The sequence below is a fragment of the Triturus cristatus genome, chromosome 5_1, assembly GCF_964204655.1.
Source record: "Triturus cristatus chromosome 5_1, aTriCri1.1, whole genome shotgun sequence".
Taxonomy (NCBI): domain Eukaryota; kingdom Metazoa; phylum Chordata; class Amphibia; order Caudata; family Salamandridae; genus Triturus; species Triturus cristatus.
In genome coordinates, this window is record NC_140587.1 from 160,120,050 (window position 1) to 160,140,978 (window position 20,929).

General features: G+C 47.9%; 1 protein-coding gene across 3 annotated transcripts in view; it reads left to right on the top strand.

Moving 5' to 3' along the window:
- The window catches only part of LOC146830503 (1-phosphatidylinositol 4,5-bisphosphate phosphodiesterase gamma-1-like), a 695,332-nt gene extending 680,499 nt beyond the window's left edge, over positions 1-14,833 (top strand). For 2 of the 3 annotated variants that reach the window (XM_085604691.1, XM_085604692.1), the window contains one exon: positions 14,610-14,796. In XM_085604691.1, coding sequence (XP_085460817.1) covers positions 14,610-14,661 — 52 coding nt within the window. In that variant the 3' untranslated portion in view covers positions 14,662-14,796. Of the gene's footprint in view, positions 1-14,609 lie in introns of all 3 variants that reach the window. The other variant, XM_085604690.1, reaches the window with a different exon arrangement.
- Positions 14,834-20,929: the final 6,096 nt, after the last annotated feature.

A 20,929-nucleotide genomic window follows, 5' to 3' on the forward strand; every position in this document is an offset into this window, starting at 1 on the left:
ACTCTAACTATACTAACTATAAATTCCTCGCTGCCCTCTCACTTCCCTGTTTTGTGGAATGGTTTAATTCCCCAATTTAGGAATTTGCATACTGGTACCTTTTGATTATTGTTGGGCTCCAAGGGTGCGGAATGAGTGGAGAAAAAAACTGACATCTGAAAGAGACAATTAGTTATGATTTCCTCACCTTAGAATTACCCCCAGGCGTCAGACTGGATCCGTCGAATTTTTCCTCAGCCGTACCCCTGCGCGTCGGTAGGTGGCTTCAGTCAACTCCGCATACGTCGTTGGCGCCGCGGTTGCCGGAATGACGTCACGGTATCTACTTCGACGACGCCTCTGCGCACTGATGTCAGTTCTTTCTTTTCCCGCACCAACCAACGCAGATCCGGAGAGAGCGGTGCCTCGAGTCACATTTTTACTCTATTTTTGCGGCTTTTTGTTGACGTCGTTACAACTCCTGGTGCACAGGGATGTCATCTCGGCAGACCGGCTTCAAGCCTTTTGACTCGTGTCACAAGCTGATGTCGGTGATGGACCCCCATTTTGTGTGCCTCTGGTGCCGACTGCCGGACCATGGCCCCGAAGTCTTTGCGGGAGCGGTCCCGAAAGCTTCTGGAGGCTTGGCAGTCGGCTCCGGGCCACTCGAGGTCCCGGTCGAGAGGGAGGTCGCAGGACCGGTCATGGATCCATCACCACCACTCCTCGTTGAAGTCTTTGTGTAAATCGAAGCACAAAAAGAAGGCAAAGAACCACCTTCGCTCTTCGCGTTCGCCCCGTCAGTCAGCCTATGCGACACGGGATGTAGGTGGTAGTCGCCTGGCTCTGCCCGTGGAGCCTGTTTGGTCGACCCCGAGCCTCCCTCCCTTTCCGGGAGCCGGGGCGACCACTGCCCAACTTCGTACTTTTTACAAACCCTCCATTCTATTTTTGGGCAGCCCGACTCCGCCGGTACGCATTCAGATCCCGTGGACTCAGCTGGGGGTGCTTGGCCTTCGATGCTGGCGGCTTCGGCTCTGGTGCCGCAAGGCCCCCAGGGATCCTGGCCTGGATCCGGATCAGTGCCGATCGACCTTGTGACACTGCCTTCGGCGCCGAATCCATTGGCGACACCTCCGCCCCCTTCGACGCCGGTTGTGACCCAGCCAACACCGACCACGGCTTCCCCCTCAGTGTGGACACGGAGCCGGACCGACGTCGCCCGACATCGGGACCGGCGCCGACCGGTACTTTTGTACCTCTGTTCTCCCCTGGTGTTCCCTACCACCCTGAGTGGCTACCAGAGGAGGGTGAGGAGGACTGGGAGGGGTTTTGGAATGAAAATGTTTTCGTTATTCCTGCCATTGCATTATTCTATATTTGCAGCACCATTTTATGTTTGGCTGCCATTTTGAACCATGATCGAAACTAATCCCTGCTTTCTCATTAAACGGCCTGTGCTGATTTTAATTTTTTACACGGTTGGGTTTTGCTTTGCTAATGAATACACTGTTTTTATTAGCGCATACCTTTCCTACTAGATAGAGGCCTTCTCCCACCAGTCTAGTGGCGGGCACGGACAGAGTGACCTGGGTAGGAGATAGTGTGTGCCCAGCCTCAGAATCGAAACCTATCCTTCTGTACTTCTTTGTTTAGCTGCATCTGCTTGGAAAATTCCATTATAGGCATGCCTTCATTGGTTCTGAATTGTACATAATGTATCTCTATATTTGCTGTCCGTCCTCTCTGCAGCACCCCTAAGCGACTGGGCAGACAGGGCTACGCTCGAATGTATCTGAATAAACATATATTGGTTTGTATTCTCTACTGTCTGACCAACTCTTCATTTGGTATGGAAGGCTGAGAGGTGGTCACAAGTGATCCAGGTGACCCTGAACAGGCCACTTCCTTCAGGGTCTGTGAACCCTCTGGCAGACCAGTTGGAAGAACCGGACTGGAGAGAGGAGTTGGGTGAGGCCAATGGTCTGGACACTTGCCCAGACCATGTCATGCTTTCTCCTCCTACCGTGGCTACGGAGGAGGGTGTGTCATACGCAGTGGTGATGCATAGGGTGGCTGAGGCTTTAAACCTCGAGCTTCCTACAGTGGCGGTTAGGACTAACCTCCTGACTGAGTTGCTTCAACTGGCAGCAGCCTCTCCGGAGCCCCTGCTGCCGTTCAATGAGGCCCTTACGGACATCCTTTTGGGCACGTGGTCCAAGCCCAACACAAGGGCTCCTGTGGACAGTATGATTGCCCGATGCCACCACCCAGCCCCGGGCGACCCCGTTTTCCTCTTCCAACACCCCACCCCTGAGAGCTTGGTGGTCCAAGCCTCCACTTTCAAGGGCGCATTCCCTACCGCACCACCGGATACTAAATCCAAGAAGCTGGACCACCTTGGGAAGAAAATGTTTTCTTCCTCCAGCTTAGGACTGTGGTCGGTGAACACTGCATGTCTCTTGGGCTGTTACTCCCAGTCTATGTGGGACACGGTCACACAGGTGCTGCCACAGGGCCCGTAGGAGGCTCTGGCCGTGCTCTCCAGAGGGGAGAGACGCAGCAAAAGTCGCCATCCGATGTGGGCTGGACAGCGCCAACTCGCTAGGCAGTACGATTTCCACGTCAGTAGCCCTTAGACGCGACACCTTGCTGAGGTCCACTGGCTTTTCAGGTTATGTCCAAGCCACACTTTTGGACATGCCTTTTGACGGCCTTCACCTGTTCGGCGACAAAGCGGTCAATGCCCTTGAGCGCTTTAAGGACTCCAGGACTACGGCCAGATCCTTGAGCCTTGCTTCCAACTCTTGCCCAGCGCAGTGGCTATGAAGGGGTGCCCCACCACGTTCCACCCAGAGCCACAGGCCTGCGCAAGCTTTTCAGTCTCTGCGCGGCCAGTGACGTGGTTCTGGGAGCCAGCGGGTGGGCTAGGCCACCAGCGCCTCCTCTGCAGCCGCCTCCATGCCCTCCTAGTCCGACCTTTCAGGGCCACCATGCCAGAGCGCGGCAGGATTCGCCACCACCTCCCCCACTGGCTCACCATCACGTCGGACAGGTGGGTTTTGCAGATAGCCCGAAGGGGCTACTCCCTCCCCTTCGAGACTACCCCTCCATCCATGCCACCTCAATTCCATCGCATGTCGGAGGATCACCTGGCCCTTCTCCAACAGGAAGTTACGGCTCTCTTGGCCAAGGAAGCCATCAAGTGAGTTCCTGCCCCAGAAGTAGGTTGTGGTTGTTATTCCTACTACTTTCTGGTGCCCAAGAAGGACAAAGGCCTGCGTCCTATCTTGGATCTCAGGAGCGTCAACCGCTTCCTCCGGAAGTAGAAGTTCAAGATGTTGACACTGGCTCAGGTCCTGTCTGCCCTTGACCCTGGAGACTGGATGATAGCGTTGGACTTGCAGGATGCTTATTTTCACATCCCGATCCTGCCGGCCCATCGGCGTTACCTACGGTTCACGGTAGGCCACGAACACTTTCAGTTTACCGTGCTCCCCTTTGGCCTTACCAGCACCCCTCGGGTGTTCACAAGGTGATGGCTGTGGTCGTAGCTCAACTGCGCAGAGCAGGGGTTCCAGTCTTCCCCTATCTCAATAACTGACTGATGAAGACGGGCTTGCCCCAGGCTGTCGTCTCCCACCTCCTGACTACAGCCAACCTCCTGCATTTGCTGGGGTTCACCATCAACGTGCCGGAGTCACACCTGGTCCCCTTTCAGAAGCTCCTTTTCATCAGAGCGGTTATGGACACAGCGAGTCCTGGATATTCGGGCTATGATTCCGATCTTTCAGCCTCTATCTCGGGTTTCGGTCAGAATGACCATGAGGCTGCTGGTCCTCATGGCCTCCTGCAGGTGGACTATGCCAGGTGGCATATGCGGGCTGTGCAGTGAGACTTGAAGTTGCAGTGGGCACAGTATCAGGGGAATCTTTCCGATTGCTTCCAGATCTCGGTGGGCACTGCACCACGAACTAGGATTTGGTCATCGGCAGGCCCCTCTCCCTTCCCCAGCCAGAGTTCACAGTGATGACAGATGCGTCACTTCTGGGGTGGGTCGGCCACATGGGAGAGGCGTAGATCAGAGGCCTCTGGTCTCCGGCGGAGTCCGGGCTCCACATCAACCTCCTGGAGCTTCGGGCGATCCATCTTGCACTGAAGGCATTCCTTCCCGTTGTCCGGGGAAGTGTAGTGCAGGTGTTCACGAACAATACCACCACCATGTGGTACTACAACAAACAGGGCAGGGTGGGGTCATGGACCCGATCTCAGGAGGCACTTCATCTCTGAAAGTGGCTGGAACATCAGGGCATGTCCCTGGTGATTCAACACCTGGCAGGTTCTCTGAACGCCAATGCCGACTAATTCAGCTGCCGGATGGATCACGAATGGCGTCTGCACTCGGAGGTGGTGCAATGTCTCTTTCAGCAGTGGGGAGAGCCTTGGTTAAATCTATTTGCCATCGAAGAGAACGCGCAATATCAGCAGTTTTGCGCATTGGAATTGCCACTCGCTCGGCGACGCTTTTTGTCGCAAATGGAGTTGTGGTCTTCTATACGCCTTTCCGCCTATACCATTTCTACCCAGAGTGCTGAAGAAGATCAAGCACGACTGGGTCCAAGTAATTCTTGTGGCTCCCGACTGGGCTCGAAGAGTATGGTATCCCGAGCTCTTACACATGGCCAACAATCCTCCGATCAGACTGCCCCTTCAGGAGGATCTTCTGTGGCAGCAGCAGGGGACAGTCCTCCTTCCAAACCTGTTCAGCCTTCACCTCCTTGCATGGAGATTGAGCGGCGACAGTTGACAGCTTTCAACCTTCCTCCCGAAGTCTGTAACGTTATCTTGGCAGCCAGGCGTGTGTACGCGAAAAAAATTAGTGGCATAGGGGCATATTCTCAAGGACTTATCGCAGAGTTATCAGCACTTTATCTCAGCCAAAGTCACGATAAATTCATCGCCCCATTCACAAGCTGGTGCTAACAGCCGATACCACCAGTTTACCTGCGATAGCAGCCGCAAAAAACATCGCCACAGATGACCCCGGCAACTATCGCTAATGAAATGCAGAGTAGGCGTTCCCGAGCAAAAAGCCACAACAACACCACGTCACAACATTCTCAACGACCAGCCTGATCTGCGATAAGATCACAAAACAGGAGATAAGGCGCGTAAGCAGCAGGAAACTAACACCTGCTCTGACCTGGTGCAAAGTCGGACTACAACCTGCACAAGGAAAGGGAGCCCAGCCTAGAGCTACACCTGAAGAACAACAGATGCCATGGAGTCAACAATCATGCAGCTCGTACCCCCAAGAGGGCCACAACACCCACCTCCACCCCCCGACCACCCCTATCCCCCATGGGGCCCTACCCCGGGCACCCACCACCTCCTCCAGACCAAGAGATTGCACATCAACGTCACAAAATCATGAACAAAATCATTCACCTGATGCCGCAGAATCACAACAACTAACAGTCATGTGAGTAAAGAAAAAGCAGAATCAATCATTCACCATTGAAAGTCCAAACAAAATATCACAATCAAATTTATCTCCAAACAACTATTTGGAAGAATCATGGCAGGTCATCCCTGGACAATCTGTAAGTGACAGCCTGTAAGACAATATCCAAGATAAGAAGGTGTGTCAGACACTCATCAAAGGACAGAGAGAGAGAAAGAGAGAGAGAGACTGAACAAGGAGCGCAAGGCCAATCGGGCCCTTGGTTCATACATGCCAACTGTTGGGTGTGTTTCGCAAGTGGTGCATGCTAAATCTAAGGCCTGGCATCAATTTCAGCGCGAAAACCACATCACATTTCAGAATTACAAGCAGTAGTCAGACTAAAATTAGGCATGAAAGCTCCTTTGTCTCAATACCCAAGGCGGAAGGACATACGAACCTCCGACCTTGATCTTGAAGGCGCCCGGCACCCCCTGAGTGAAATACCATACCAGACTCTGACGACTCCCACACCACGAACTGTGCTAATGAAAGATCAACGTGTCCACACCCCACACACACTTGTCCCTGCTCGAGCTACACCTGCATGGGATGCACCTGACACATTGGGAAAAAACAACCCATACGTCCTAACGTTGAACACACATATGACTCATTGTTCCGAGCTGTGGCATCTCGTCCACAGAACTGCCGCCGGTCTGAGACCAACAAACGCAATGGCAGGCAACCCGGGCACATGCACAACCCCTGTCACGTGGAACTGTACCGTGCACGAATGCTGCATCTGTTGGGATCACTGCCACTGGCAGTTTTGCGAATCAGTTACCGTTTGAGTTTCTGGCTTGCATACGTCACATGCATCCAGCCCTGGTTCCACTGTCGATCATGCACATTCGAGTGGCTCATGGATGTCTGCCTATCCAACACAACGGTAGCTGAACTGGATTATGACTTGTGTGTGCACCCCCCGTAGGCCCACGAACAGGAGTGCAACCGGGATACCGATGCATGGGATGCCTTGATCTGTGGCGTATGTGCTGGCAGTAGTGGATGGGAGATTTCACAAGTCATCATGTGCAGTGACCACTATTGGGCTGTGTTGCAGATTGGTGAAACTGCGTGGACGGAGCACATCTTTCCGGACCAGTTAATGGATTGGCTCTCCCTCGTGTTCCTTGAACTCGAGAACGACGTACTTCTGGAACGGATTGCCTATGAAGCTGCGCTCGCATTCATGGACGAATAACTACCTTCCTGCAACCACAACTAATTGACACCCAGAGCACAGGTCCCAACACCGTGTTGCATCGTGGAGGAATTGTCACGTATCCCGGAACAACAGTGGACATGTCTGCTTTCGCCCGGACTCAGAATGCATGTGCGTGCACCTACGCGTGTTGTTACACACCTGTGCAAGGTGATGCAGCCCCATGGGCGGAGCTGCACAGCGTCGTTTGGCAACGTTCCTAAATCTGACAGACTGCTGGAGGGAGACTACACACATTGCAATGTAGCACAACATGTGACCTTGTTGGTCCCTTTAACCTGCTCACTGTCAGCATAACACACAGTCGACGCAGTCCGGTGGCACAGCTCCATGCAGATCCCATGGGCTGTGAGTCGTGTCCCCTGACACGGGGCAATGAGCAGACACCAAACATCACATGACTCGACCAGCAAGGCAAGGTGTGCTGAGACCGTTGCCATCCGTAAGGAAATGTGTTCATTTTTGCCTCCCCATTTCTTGCACCTCGACACGTTCCCATGCTGACTGTAAGTGTCTTAAGCATTTGTCTGCATGTTGTGGCCCATTCCTTGCCCGTACTGACACACACATGCTAATAAAGTTTACGCAACTTCACTAGTGTACAAATTTGATGAGTGTTGATTAGTATGACAAATCGTGTGCCTCAATGAGCATTGTCCCTACACAGGGAGGGATAGACTGCCGCATGTACATTGGTGGTGATTCCCTATTGGCAGCTCCACCTCTTTGAGCCAGACATTGTGTTTGGGATAGTTGCTGGTAGACCTGTGCTCTTACGTGTCTTCAGCAATGTGAGTATGGTGTCCAACTTCTTGCCATGACGATCAATGTGATCCATCAAAACAGGCTGTGTCCACACTAATGTGTGTGAGTAGGTCATGCGAAGAGATGCTCACATGCGATGGGGGACACTACTTCAGGCGTGCTACCGATTTTGACATTTCTACACACAGCTCTAATTAATACATGGACGTTGGCCTACGTTGGGGGTTGCGAGATTGTTGTTCATGTGCATTGAGGTCACAGCTAGTTCACACCTTCACAGTCATCTAATTGGCCATGTGGGTCAGGGGCAAACATGTGCATTGACATTTAACAGGGTGCACCTTTTGTGCAATCTATGTCCCTACATTCATCCATACTTGTATATGTGAGTGAACATAGACATGACACATCTGTGTGATTTGGAAGGTTTTAATCACATTCTGGGGAGTGTCGGAGCTGGAGCTGTACATGGCCAGTTCAAGCCCACATAACATGGTTGCCCAGTGGTGGGCCAGCCAGAGTCCTTGGGGGAATGCAAAGTTAATCTGAAGAGGAAGAGTTCAGTTCGTTGCCGGATTGCTGTGTCATTTGTACCAGAGCAGATATGGCAGGTCATGTCGGGGGTCCAGGTGAATGTCTCAGAGTGTTTCGGGGGACAGTGGGAGGTGTTGTTCGAGGGCATGATGCATATGGCTGAACCAGGCAGGAACAGGCGGTGTGGTGGGTACGGATGCTACTACCTCCACCCTCACACAGACATTACCCTACACATCTTACTCCTTGGAGACGTCTTCTGTGTCCGGCGTGTCAGGTGGTGTTATGGCTGCATCACTGTGGGCCTCTGACACATCAGGGTGCTAAGGTGATAGGGCTGCATCACTGTGTGCCAATGACACGTCAGGGGGCGGAGATGTGTGTGTCGAGGTTCCTGCAGCAGTTATCTGTGACAGGCTCAGTGGCAGCAATGGCAAGATGAGGAACTGCAAGGCATGGAAGATCCCAGCTACATCTCGCTGGTGTTCAGCCGTGGCAGCCATACTTCCAGCCTGCATCTGCTACATGGTCTCCATTGTCCTCCCCATCTGTGCCAACTCTGTGCTGTCATCGCTGGAGCCTGTCTGACAGTTCTTGTATCCGAGTAATGGCCCTAGCGAGGTCAGCCAAGGATTGTTGGTGTACATAGTGCGGACAGTGGGTGTCTGTTAGGGTCTGTAAGTGGTCCCTGATGGGACTCAGACACCCGCGTATGGCATTGAGTTTGGCTGCCATGAGGTCGAACCCCACCCACAGCTGATCAGTCATCTTCTCCTGGCACCCTAACACACGGTGTTGGAATTCCATGTGTTGGTCGTGAGGGGTCCTGTGAGCCAGCCATGGTGGTGAATGCTTCCTGCTGTGTGGTCTGTGCAGGGTGTGGGGTCACTGCGATGCAGCTGGCCTGCCCTGCTCCAGGGGGTGGGGTGCGGAGGGCGGAGGCTGTCCACAAGCCATTGGAGGGTGTCTGGGCAAATGTGCAGGGTGTCCTCTTCATCATCACTGTAGAGATGTGTGGTCTGCTCCGCAGGAGGTGTTGATTGTCCATTTGCAATGTAACGGGGAGATGCAGGTTAACAGTGTGTTCCATGTATGTTGACGCATTGTAGATGTTTACATTCAGACTGCATGACAATGTACATTGTGGCTGTTTTGGTGAAGCTGGCTATTTGATGGGAGACAGTGGACATTTCGACTGCATGACGGATGTGTGGTTGTACTCGTACATTATCATCTCACAGTGTCATGCAATGCCAGATGTGATTGGCCAGTTTCTACGCACGAGCCGCACCAGTTGTGTCCTCTGTCCTGTGGTGTAAGGGTTGCACTTTGTACGACATTGTCGTCAATGTTGATGTACTGTGATTGCTATGTGTGTGTGCTGCATTGTTGGCAAGTCGCCCCTGCAGCCCTGATTTGGCAGCTCCTATCCCTTTGAGTCGGTGTGCCTTTGACTTTTGTGCTTTTCGGGTTCTGGGATGTTTGCGACTTGGGTCATTTGTGCTCTTGGACAAATTTTGTACTCTTGTGCATTGTTTGTCTGCAGATGTTTTTTTGACGTCATGGGTTGTAGGTGCACGCGGATGTGTCAGTGTGACCTGCTCCTTTACGGATGTGGTCCACACTCAGCCACCTCAATGTCGTCTTGTGCACCATGTCATGTATTGTGACTGCAGCCATGCTATGTGTCATGCAGTGTCACTTGCATTGTCAGTGTGGTTCACAGAGCCGCTGCTTTTCTGGATTCAGCACATGTGCATGGGTGGGTTGTGGCATTGGTGATATGGACGGGGGCCTACTTGGTGTTTCCATGTGTGCTGCAGTGTGCCAAGGGTATCAGGGACATGTTCCACATGATTGTGTATGTGTGCCTCCCCCCCCCAGTCCCTGGTCGTTACTCACCCTGTTGCTGTTGGGTCAGGTCATATCGAGCTCTGTCCAGACCCCCGACTCCTGCCACCGTCTCCACACTGATGACTGTGGCCACTATTTCCTCCAGCTCCTCCTGTGGCGCAGGACTCCGACCTGCAGTCGCCTGTGCTGCCTTCCTGTTGGCAGCGAGTTTCTCCTTGGTTTGGCTGTGCACTTCATGCCAGTGCCTCTTGACCTCCTCCATTGACCTCCTCGACACTCCGACTGCATTCACGTTGGTGACGACGTACTGCTATTTTTCCGTTTGTGTTGCCAATGACGCAGTGGAGGTGACGAACAGTTGTTAGTAGTGTTCTATCACCTCTGTGACGATGATCCGGTCTTCCTGCGGACTAAACCCCGTCTTCCTCTTCTCCTTGCCCTTCCCCGAACACGGGGTACCTGGCTGGTCCTCCGTGGGGTTCGGGTTGTCCTCTTCACTCGGTCCGGGTGCATCCATGGTGCTACGCAGTTTGATTTGGTTTTGGTGGGTTTTTCTTGTTGCTTTTATTATGCACTTTTACACATGACCTGTCACTGGTTGTCGCTGATTTTTGTATCGCGATTTGGGGCATCGCAACTTTTTTTGCGTTGGTGTTTCGCATTGTTGCGGAGTTGCGTTGATTTTAGCGTGGTCATATTTGACGCATTATCATGGGACTATCGCATGGTGCCGCCGGCCTGTGACTACCACGTTAACACAGTTATTTTCTCGCGATAGACTGCGATGTGAAGAGTTGCGTTAAACTAATTTTGCGATGGTTATCACACGTTCTTGAGAATATCCCCCATGGTGCGCAGCAAAGGCTGTGGATCCCCTCTCTGCACTCCTCTTCATTCTTTCTTTAGCCGAGCAGGGCTCTGCTCTGGGCACTCTAAAGACGATTTTGCGGCCATTTCAGCCTTCCTTCGTCTTCTTTCGTAATGCCCCAGTGGGACTTGAACCTGGTTCTGACCTATCTCATGTGCGCTCCTTTCGAGCCACTACATAACTGTCCTCTTAGACTTCTGACACTTAAGACTGCCTTTCTGGTTGCCATCACCTCTGCTCGCAGGGTGAGTGAGCTTCAGGCTCTTTCTTTCAAACCTTTTCTGGATGTTCATCCGGACAAGGTTGTCCTTTGAACTAGGCCTTCTTTCCTTCCCAAAGTGGTTAACTCTTTCAACATAGGACAGACCACCACTTTGCCCACCTTCTTCCTGCCCCTGCATCCTTCGAAAGAGGAGGAGAGGCTCCACCGTCTGGATCCAAAATGTGCGCTTTCATTCTATCTGGATCGCACAAAACAAAGCCGGGCGGATGACCAGCTCTTTGTTGGCTATGTGAGTACCTAGAAAGGTCGGGAAGTGCAAAAACAAACCATATCTCGATGGATCTTTCTTTGCATCAAAATCTGCTATTTCTTAGCGAAAAAGGAACCTCCAGTGGGGTTGTGTACCCATTCCACCAGGGCGACGGCAGCTTCAACTGCTTTGGGACGTTGAGTCCCCCTTCATGACATCTGCCAGGCAGCTACGTGGGCTTCATTGCACATGTTTACCAAACACTACCACCTGGACATCCAAGTCCAGAGAGACGGCTTATTTGGCCGTTCAGTTCTCCAGGACTTTCTTGTGTGAAATTGGTTCTCAGACCCACCTCCAGGGTTGGTATTACTGAGGTATCTATTCTAAGGTGAGGACTCCATAACTAATTGTCTCTTTCAGATGAGCAAGTTACTTACCTTTGGTAACGATATATCTGTAAGAGACATAGATTAGTTATGGATTCCTCACCGCCCCACCCTTCCTTCCCATTCTGCGAACTGACTTCGAAGGTAAGGGACTTCCCTTCAGGGCCCTTGTTTTGTGCACCAGTGGTCAGTGTCTTGCATGGCTCTGAGCTTCTGGCATGAAATGTCATGTAAAGAACTGACATCAGCACGCAGGGGCGTCGAAGTAAATACCGCAACGTCATTCCGGCGACCACGACGCCAATGACGAATGCGGAGTCGACCGACCCCACCTATCGATGCGCAGGGGTACTGCTAAAGAAAGATTCTCCTGATCCAGTCTGACGCCTTGGGGTAATTCTAAGGTGAGTAATCCATAACTAATCTATGTCTCTTACAGATATATCGTTACCAAAGGTAAGTAACTTGTTTGTCGGGTTGCAGAGGTGGCACTTATACGCGGCTTCATTTTTGTCACAGAGCAACACAATGCTACCTACTGGTGTGCAGGAGCAGTGCTGTTTTTAATCTCCCTGATCCAGTCTAGTGTCTGGGGATATTCAAAAGGTGAGGAATCTGCAGATAGAGTGTTACCGAAGGAAAGTAACTTGCTCTTTAAGGTACTGCTATGTAGAAGCATTCACCCCACTGCTGATGTACGTGGGGTGTATAATATGAAGTGAAGGGGTCATCTTATTGGACAATGGTTTACAGGCACAGAATGAATCTGGCAAAGAAACTCTTTACAAATCGTGAATAAATGGGGATAAAGAAAAGTTTTAGGCATGCTTAAGTGATGACTTGCTACTAGCCATTGTAAGTGGATGTAGAAGCTGACACCTAGGAAAGGTTTTACCGTTTAACAAGTTTGTGGTTCAAATAAACTTAGAGTTTGACATTGACACCTAGGAAAAAAATAGAATCGATAGAAGTAGGAGCAGGTCAGCACATTCATTGAATCTTTGCTGTCTGGAGATAGTGTTGGCCCCTCATACTTGTCTTTTCTAGTTTTTCCCACGTTCCTACCAACTTAGGGGCATATTATCAAGACAGACGATAAAATTATCGCCGGCCTCAGCGGCAGAAAACTGCCGCTAAAATGGCGATAATGGGCTTGATAATATGCTCTATGGAATGCCAATTGAAGCCCATGTTAGACGTGAAGGACATCTAACCTGAGCTTCAATTGGAATTCCATAGAGCATATTATCAAGCCCATTATCGCCGTTTTAGCGGCAGTTTTCTGCTGCTAAAGCGGCGATAATTTTATCGCCTGTCTTGATAATATGCCTCTTATTCTTTTCCGTATACCGTCATTTTGTTTCTCACTTTAACTCTTGCATGCATTCATACAGTACCAGATGCTGCATTACAATCACCAAATATTTAGACCCTGTATCATTTATTAAATGCCTCACCAAAATTCAAAATTGATTGAAAAACAGACAACTAAGATTGATCAGTCCTGAAGTTTCCCTTTCCCTAACCAAAAATCTAAGTCAACTGGCAGCTGGCTTAATACCTTACAAGAAACTAAAACAGCTAATTGCGTCATATCAGTACATTTTATAGTTGGTAAAAGTTTATACTTGAACCACGCATCAGAAACCTCTTTAAAAGTGCCCTCATAAACTGCAAACCATCCATCACAAAAGAGTATCTTAAGGATGCTGTCCAATCTTTAGTACTATCTCATATCACCTAACTACAGAACTCAATTTGTAGCTGGTCGCTCCAAAACATAGGTGTCAACTCAAAGGGTGGTACAGCATGCAGCATCATTCCTAACCCCTGACAAACCCAAATCTGACAATACCCGGCTCCCATTTCTCAATTAGCAAGATACTTCTTCAGATCAGCATGCCTAATACCCAAGACTGTCCTACATCTACCTCCCCACCCCCACATATTTAGCCCACAATCTACTTTGGGTAGATCTGAAAAACTTATTACTAAAGGAAACTTTCTGACTAAAGGTACGTATAATGAAGAAAAAAATGCATGCACGTCCCCAAAATCCAGAACCTGGCACCCACATAGATAAGACAAGGCCCATCTCTTATCCAGCCACCTCGTAAACACACACCAAAGACTGACTAATGCCTAATCTACTAAGAGCCCGCCATATTTGCACCTAAAAGCCCAATTTGCATACGAATATCTGCTTCTTATTGATCAGGCTTGGAACCAATGTCTTTCTCAGGGATGAGAAATCTTTCAGTATTAATCGAATACTCCAAAATCAATGTGGTCAAAACACAAGAGTCCTCCCCGCCCCGATACATATAAGCTTTGCTAACATTTTCAATGTTATTCATCTTACTTTTACTCAAGCACGAAGACTCCTTGCGTTGAGATCAGACTCCACATATTCTTTTCTTTATATGGAATTCCTGCATAGTGCTCCCCCACTCTTGATTAAACAAATGACAAAACTTCATGAATAACCCTCCCCCTACAAAAGGTACTGAAGTGCTTTGTGACACAGAAGAAGATAACAGCAGGTAATCAAGGGTTCCCACTAGATGTTTTTGAGCTTTTTTCATGAGTTTCTAGCACTTTCGTTCGTGTGGTTTGTAGTTTTTTTTAAAGAACATGAATCAGGTGTCCGAGTCTTTATCTTGTCACCCAGGTTACAAATCCAGCTCTAAATGCCAAAATGTGGGATTGAAATGGTCGAGGGTTGAAAATAATTTCGAAACGCAGATCAAGAGTAGGTAAGAAAGCCAATAGGACCATCAGTCCAGTGCTAGAATTCTTCCAAAACACAGCCGGTTTGTTTTATTAAGAACACAAATCCGGTGAACCAGTCCCGTGCACATCTAGAAGGATAATAAGCAGTTATGAACTTCGAGTAAGACATCAAGTTAAGAAAACCCAACACGACCAGCAGCTCTGAATGTTTGCAACTTTTCTTGTTTTTTTAAAGCAGTCACTGAATCTTCTAATGACTTCCACATTCTTGTTTCTCTCCCAGACTGATGGAGAAAAAGAAGCGGGACAGACAGATGGTGAACAAACGCAACTGAGATGTTTCTGGAGCTCCAGCCTTTGTTCCTGGATCTACATTTCTTTACCCTTCACATCGGTAAGAGAACCAAGCACCGTAACAGAAGGCTCCCGTGTATGGTGTCCCATGGCTTTCTCCCGCTGGAGTGCGAGCTTTTTCTACCTACTACGAGTGATCATCCTAGACCCTGCCAACGCTCTTTCCTACTTGTTACAGATGATCGCCTTCAACAGAGTCAATACTCTTTGCTACCGATTACAGATGATTGTCCTCTATACAACCAGCACTCTTTCTGACGTGCCAGGGATGACCTTCCTGGACACAACCAGCACTCTTTCGACTTGCTAAGGATTATTGTCCTGGAGTCAGCCAACACTCTTTCCTACCTGTTACAGATGATTGTCCTGGACATAGCCAATAGTGTTTCCTATTGGCTGATCATCCTGGAAACATCCTAGAAAGAGCAAACACCCTATCCTACTTAATATGCCTGATCGTCCTGGACACAGCCAACACTCTTCGCTACGTGTTATGGATGATCCTAGACACAGCCAATATGGATTAGCTGCGGCCCCCTGTGCTGCCTTGCTGCTGCTATAATTGTTTCTGTGTCAGTGGGGTGTGCATATGCGCATTAAACGGGCATTGTGCTGCATACCTATGCCATTATAGACGTGAGTCTGTTGCGTGAACAGTAGTTTCTCAGCAGAACATGTCATTGCTGCTACCACAGGGATGTTGTCAAGAAACGCAAAGTGGTAAGTCGGACATTGTGAGACCTCTTTGTGGACAAACTGTGTTATGTCTCTCTGTTACTGAATGTTTCCTGCTGATTACAGCTACATTTCAATTGTCGAGTGGAAGCATTAACTCCACGAATCAGTCTTTATGGATGTTATTTAAACTTTTTGGAGAAGTGGCACTTGAGACTTGATGGACATGCCAGGCACCCGCAGAGGTAGGGCTCTGCTCCTCCAGCATCCACATCATGAATGTCAAACGTGTTGTAGACTTGTTTTCTTACTACTCCTACCAGTGCATCTCATAGAGGCTCTTCCAAGGCCATTTAAGCCATAAACTTCCCACAACTAAGCAAGACAGTCTCTGCATGCAGGGAACTTCTGATCAAATGACGCCTTTTGATGGCGTCCGCCTGAACAAGAACACCTGGTGAAAGACAAGAAACTTTCGAGACCGTATATAATATATATATAAATAAATACATATACATAAATATATAAATAAATATACAAATATATTTTTTTCTTAATCATGCTTTTGTTATTTTAAATGTATATATATCTGAAGGTTTAGTTGCCAGTCACAGTGTTATGAGCATTTGTAAACGATGCATTGTCCTTGATGGAGCTCATGTGCCCAGGGCTAAATGATCCAGTTCTACTAGAGCAAAATCCCAGGGAAGCCATTTTGGTCAAGGGTTGATAATCTGCTGCAGATTGCGCGGGATGGCCGAAGGGTGGTGTGAATGCATAGAGATCTGTCCTCTATGCATTGGTCTTACCATTAACTTGCATTCTTAGGAACAGTACCAGGCAAAGCCTTAGCATGTTGCACAACCTCTCAGGGTTGTAAAGGTTGTGTGTAGTGCGTATGCTAGGTTTTAGAAGGAGGTCTCCTAGCTTTTCTGTGAGCGCTACTTCTGATCAACGAAAAGCATCGCGATCCGCTTAGAAATGTTGTGCTGACCACATCTTTCAACATTAGAGCGGGTGAACACCCAAAGCACTACTGACCACCCCAAATCATAAGACAGGGCTATTAACCGTGATGTCAGGAAAAGCTACATAAACATGAATAGTCTCCTGGAAAAGCTATATGAACGTGAGAAGTCTTCACATAATGAATGAAAGAAAAGCCATAGCAGCAAGCACCCCATAGCACAGAGGATAGCCAACCCCACATGAATTGTAATTCAAATATTGGTTTAAATATGTTTTGGAAATGCAACCATTTTGTCTATGAAAGTCTGAGAATCAGTTTATGAATGTAAAATATGCTTTTCTATCAAACACACAATTCCATTTTTGTTAGAAAAACAAATTAGTGATACAGTTCTACTCCAAAGAAAAATATGTAATTTTATAATTTTAATAAAGCAAAACTTTTTCCTACAGATTACTAGTGTTTATTCTTAGTAAATAAGTGGTCCCTAAACATCAGCTTGCAATTTCCATTAAATATTTACCTGTACAAATTCCACACATACACAGATTTTGCCTCTAATCTAAGTATTACCATCTAATGTCAAGGATGTGCACCATAATGATATGAATGCACACTAATTATGGCCATGTTATGCTGATGCATCATTGTGCAAGGATACATTCAGGCCAATATTAGCAGTAGGGGGGCTATCATAGTGCCAGAGATTGCCAAGGTTAGGTTACTGATGCTCACAATATGCAGATGATGGCTACTAATGTGCTAAGTATAACAATTATGTCAGGGCCACACTTTTTCTCTGGGTCTTGCAGTTCCACACTCTAGTTAAATGCTTCACATTTACAAGTAATTGAGTTGAACCCTAGTTGCCCCAGTGATGGTCCATGCATAGTCCATGGCTATGTGAGTTTTTTGTATACCTGCTTTTCGGTAGATTTGAATAATGAGAAATTTGCAAATTGGGACGTAGGCCGATAGATTGACTTTTCAAAGCATGATACAATGAGGCCAAGTTCCACTATTTCCAAATATGGCAGTTTGACTACTAGACAAAGGGTCCAGGTGAAGGAAGACTGCTTCTAGTTATTATACTATGAAATCCTCAACCCCCTTCAAGCATCTTCCCATTGTATCAGGGCAGGAAGCTTCATAAACCTCCTAGTCGCGGCATGGAGGATAGTCAAAGGGTGGAGAGCTCTGTCCTGGTGGATACTGCTGACCTGTTCAACCACACCTGTGATGCTGTTCAGCAACTAAGGATACCTGTTTAAGGGCTCAGCGACGGATGGCTTTATTTTCAAGATTCACTGCCATTGGGGTTTCCTTCTGGCACTTAACGGACTTGTACACTAAGTATGTCTAGCCAGCTCTACCTCTATTTACTTTAACACTCCCTTTTTTATACAGTCACAATGATTGTGAGGTTAAGCTTGGAACTGACACCACTTTGTTTAATGTGCTCTTTTTTCAATGATGATACATCCGGCTACAGCTGGAGTGTTGGAGGGTTCAAGTGGCTTTCGAATTATCTTTGTGCAGTTTGGGATGTCACCCAAATCTCTCCAATTAAATCAATTAAATATACCCCTAAAATGAGGGTCTACCTGTCCGCTGCGGAGTGTAGGAAGCACAGGTCCTGCTTCGTATATAGTCTGTAATAACGGGGGCCAGCCTGTGCTAAAGCTGTTCCTAATTTGCCTGATAAATTAACAGAGATCGCATTGGACAAGAAGATTTTTCTTGGTTCAAAAAGCTGGGATCGACTAGAACACATCATGAAGGGGTGAAGAATATTTGAGGTGTCACCAGTGTTGGGTTGAGGAAACTAAGGAGAGATGACGGGCAAGAGCGGACTCCAGCGCGGATCACTTCTGAGAATTACACCATCTACTTCTGTACCTAGCTCTTCTTACACACGCTCCTTTCAGTATCGCTCAAAGATTTGAGCACAGATTTACCAAGGCTTTGTGCCAGTCTAACGCAATGCAAAGAGATGTATGTTACTTACTGTCCAACACAAAAGATGTTGTGTGCTGGAACAATGCACTTATCACAGTGCAATAACCACTTTGCTTTAAGGATTGTTACGGAGAGCGGATCAATGCGAACACCCACAGATTTTGACACAAACCCTAACCTACTAAGGTTCCCAGCTCGGATTTTGCGTAAAACAATTAACGCCTTCTTGCAGCACACAACAAGGAGAAATAAGTACTTTTCTTCAAACATGTGATGCATTGCATCTGTGGTGCAGTCCAGAACACACTCAACTCTGCACCATGGGGAAGGCTGTGCATTGCGCAAGGCAGCCTTGTTTGGGGGGAGGGGGATCTTTGTAAATTTGGGTTTTCTCCTATGCACAACACAACAGATGATGTGCAGCATTATGTTAAAAATGTGAAAACCTGGGCCTGACTAGACTTGGCCATTGGCGTATTGGGGCAATGGAATTATTGGCAATGGCATTATTAAGTAAATTATTGTTGTTATATGCCAGCTTTCCCCGACTGGGCCTTTGAACATGGCACAATTTAGCTCTCCTAGACTGCATCAGGCGCAGCGATCACCTCCATACAGGGATAGTGCATCGGTAAGCTCCTACCAATAAGCAGAACATAGGGTTTGCAGCTGTGTAATCTTTGTATGAAAATAAATCTATTTAGCCAGTATTTATTCAGATAAGCATTGGTCTTATTTCAAGGTGATACTCGTTGTTTTCCAGCCTGGGGTGGCACAGACTCCTCTTTTTATTTTCCCATCTTCGTACTGTGGCCCTCCAGCCAAAGGTGGGTACTGGCAAGACCCGCAGAACATGCTGCAGCATCAAGGAGACAGTGTGCAGTGGTCAGTGTATGCTCCCATTTGTGGTCCATCCCCGTGGTCCAGGGAGATCCTACAAAATATCTTCATCCTGCTCCAGCAGCACGGCAGAACGGTATTGGCGATGACATTTAGGAATCTTGGGGAATTTGCTGCTAAATAAAAGTGAAGAGACACAGTGACCTATATAACCACCTAACAACCAATAATAAATTAAAGTTCACTTGACAATGTTCTTTCATGAGGTTTTTCTTCCAAACGCTTCACCGTATTCATACATGTAAGTCCATCATGTGTATTGTGCTTAGTCTAAACAAAGATCTCTGCATTTAGTTTAGGTGCAATGATAAAGGGTGGTACCTGTTTTTCTAATTAATTCTACCACCAAGTTTCAAAACTGATGAGGCCGCCCAAAAGCTCACCCCCGTTATCTAAGAAAAGGGATATCCGCTGGATACATTATTCATAGCAATGTAAGATAAAGCACAATCTACACTGTAAAACAATACATTTCTGTACATGAGTGCTTTCACTCTGCGTTGCTTTTTACGCCTAACAGCCCACTCTGCTTTGGACTCTCCGCCCCACAGCATTTGTTTTGAAGCAGCCAACTTAGGCAATTTCCTGCCTCCTCTAGCGAAAGGTAAGAGACTCTCAGATGATTTGCTTTATGGTAATGGATGAGTGGGGGTTGGGAGCAGGTTGATTAATGTGACTGTAGCAAAATACAGTCAGACATCAAATGATTCCCAGAATAATTACTGTATTCATAGATGCTAGTTTATATACACAAGTAATTAATCCATTGAGATTATTTAATATCTGGTTCAGAGGATTAGGAACTCAAACTTGCACTGGCATGTGCAAATAAGTGCTGTTACTCTGTATTTACCAAGGCCCAGATTTATTAAGGTTTTGCATCGCCCTTACGCAACGCACGGGGACGCAGGGTGATGCAAAACCTAGACTGAGTTTTACCGAGTCACCCAAGGACACCGTGCGTGGCTTGATAAGTCTGTAGTAAAGCAAGGCAGTGTAAATCACTGCCTTGTGTTACTCTATGTGGTGGCGCGTCAGTGTTTCCAAGCATCCATCCATTTATTCTGAAGCATTCCCAGATTTACCAACACTGGTAGACCTGGGAATGCATCAGAATTGTACACCTTCACACCAGACGGGCAACAAGGAGAAATATCTTTATTTCTCCTCGGTGTTTCCTCTTTCTAGAGATACCTTCATGCACAAAGACAATCCTGCCTTACATGCAGGCACCCTTGCTCCATGTCGCAAGGGTGCCTGCATTGTCCGTAGGCTGCAGATTGTGCACCAGTGCAGGCAGAGGACAGGAATGCGCCATATCTAAATAGAAATGGAACATTTATGCCCTCTCTCTTTCACGCAGCGCAGCGCAGTGCAGCAATTTGTCTCACTGCGTTGCGTGCAAAAATGACAAAATCCAGCCCTAAGTGTATCCAAACAACTATAGTTTCAAAAGAGTGTTGTAATAGGTGCCTATCACCTCACGTCAGTAATTGTAAAAATAGGTCAAAGTGTCAAGCAACAACAAAGTGTCAACGTTTTGATACACCATGGGGAATAACTCCGGGAAAACAGATTAATCAGGCTACATAATGCAGTCATCCTTCCGAGAAGACACTCTAGCAATGTGCACCAGTAGTAAGGATTGTGCGTTTTAAAATGTAATGAAGGAGAGAATCCTATCTGGTAATTTTCTCAGAGGGAGGCAAGTTCAGGTACTGTTGCAAAGAAGATCTGTGTTTTGG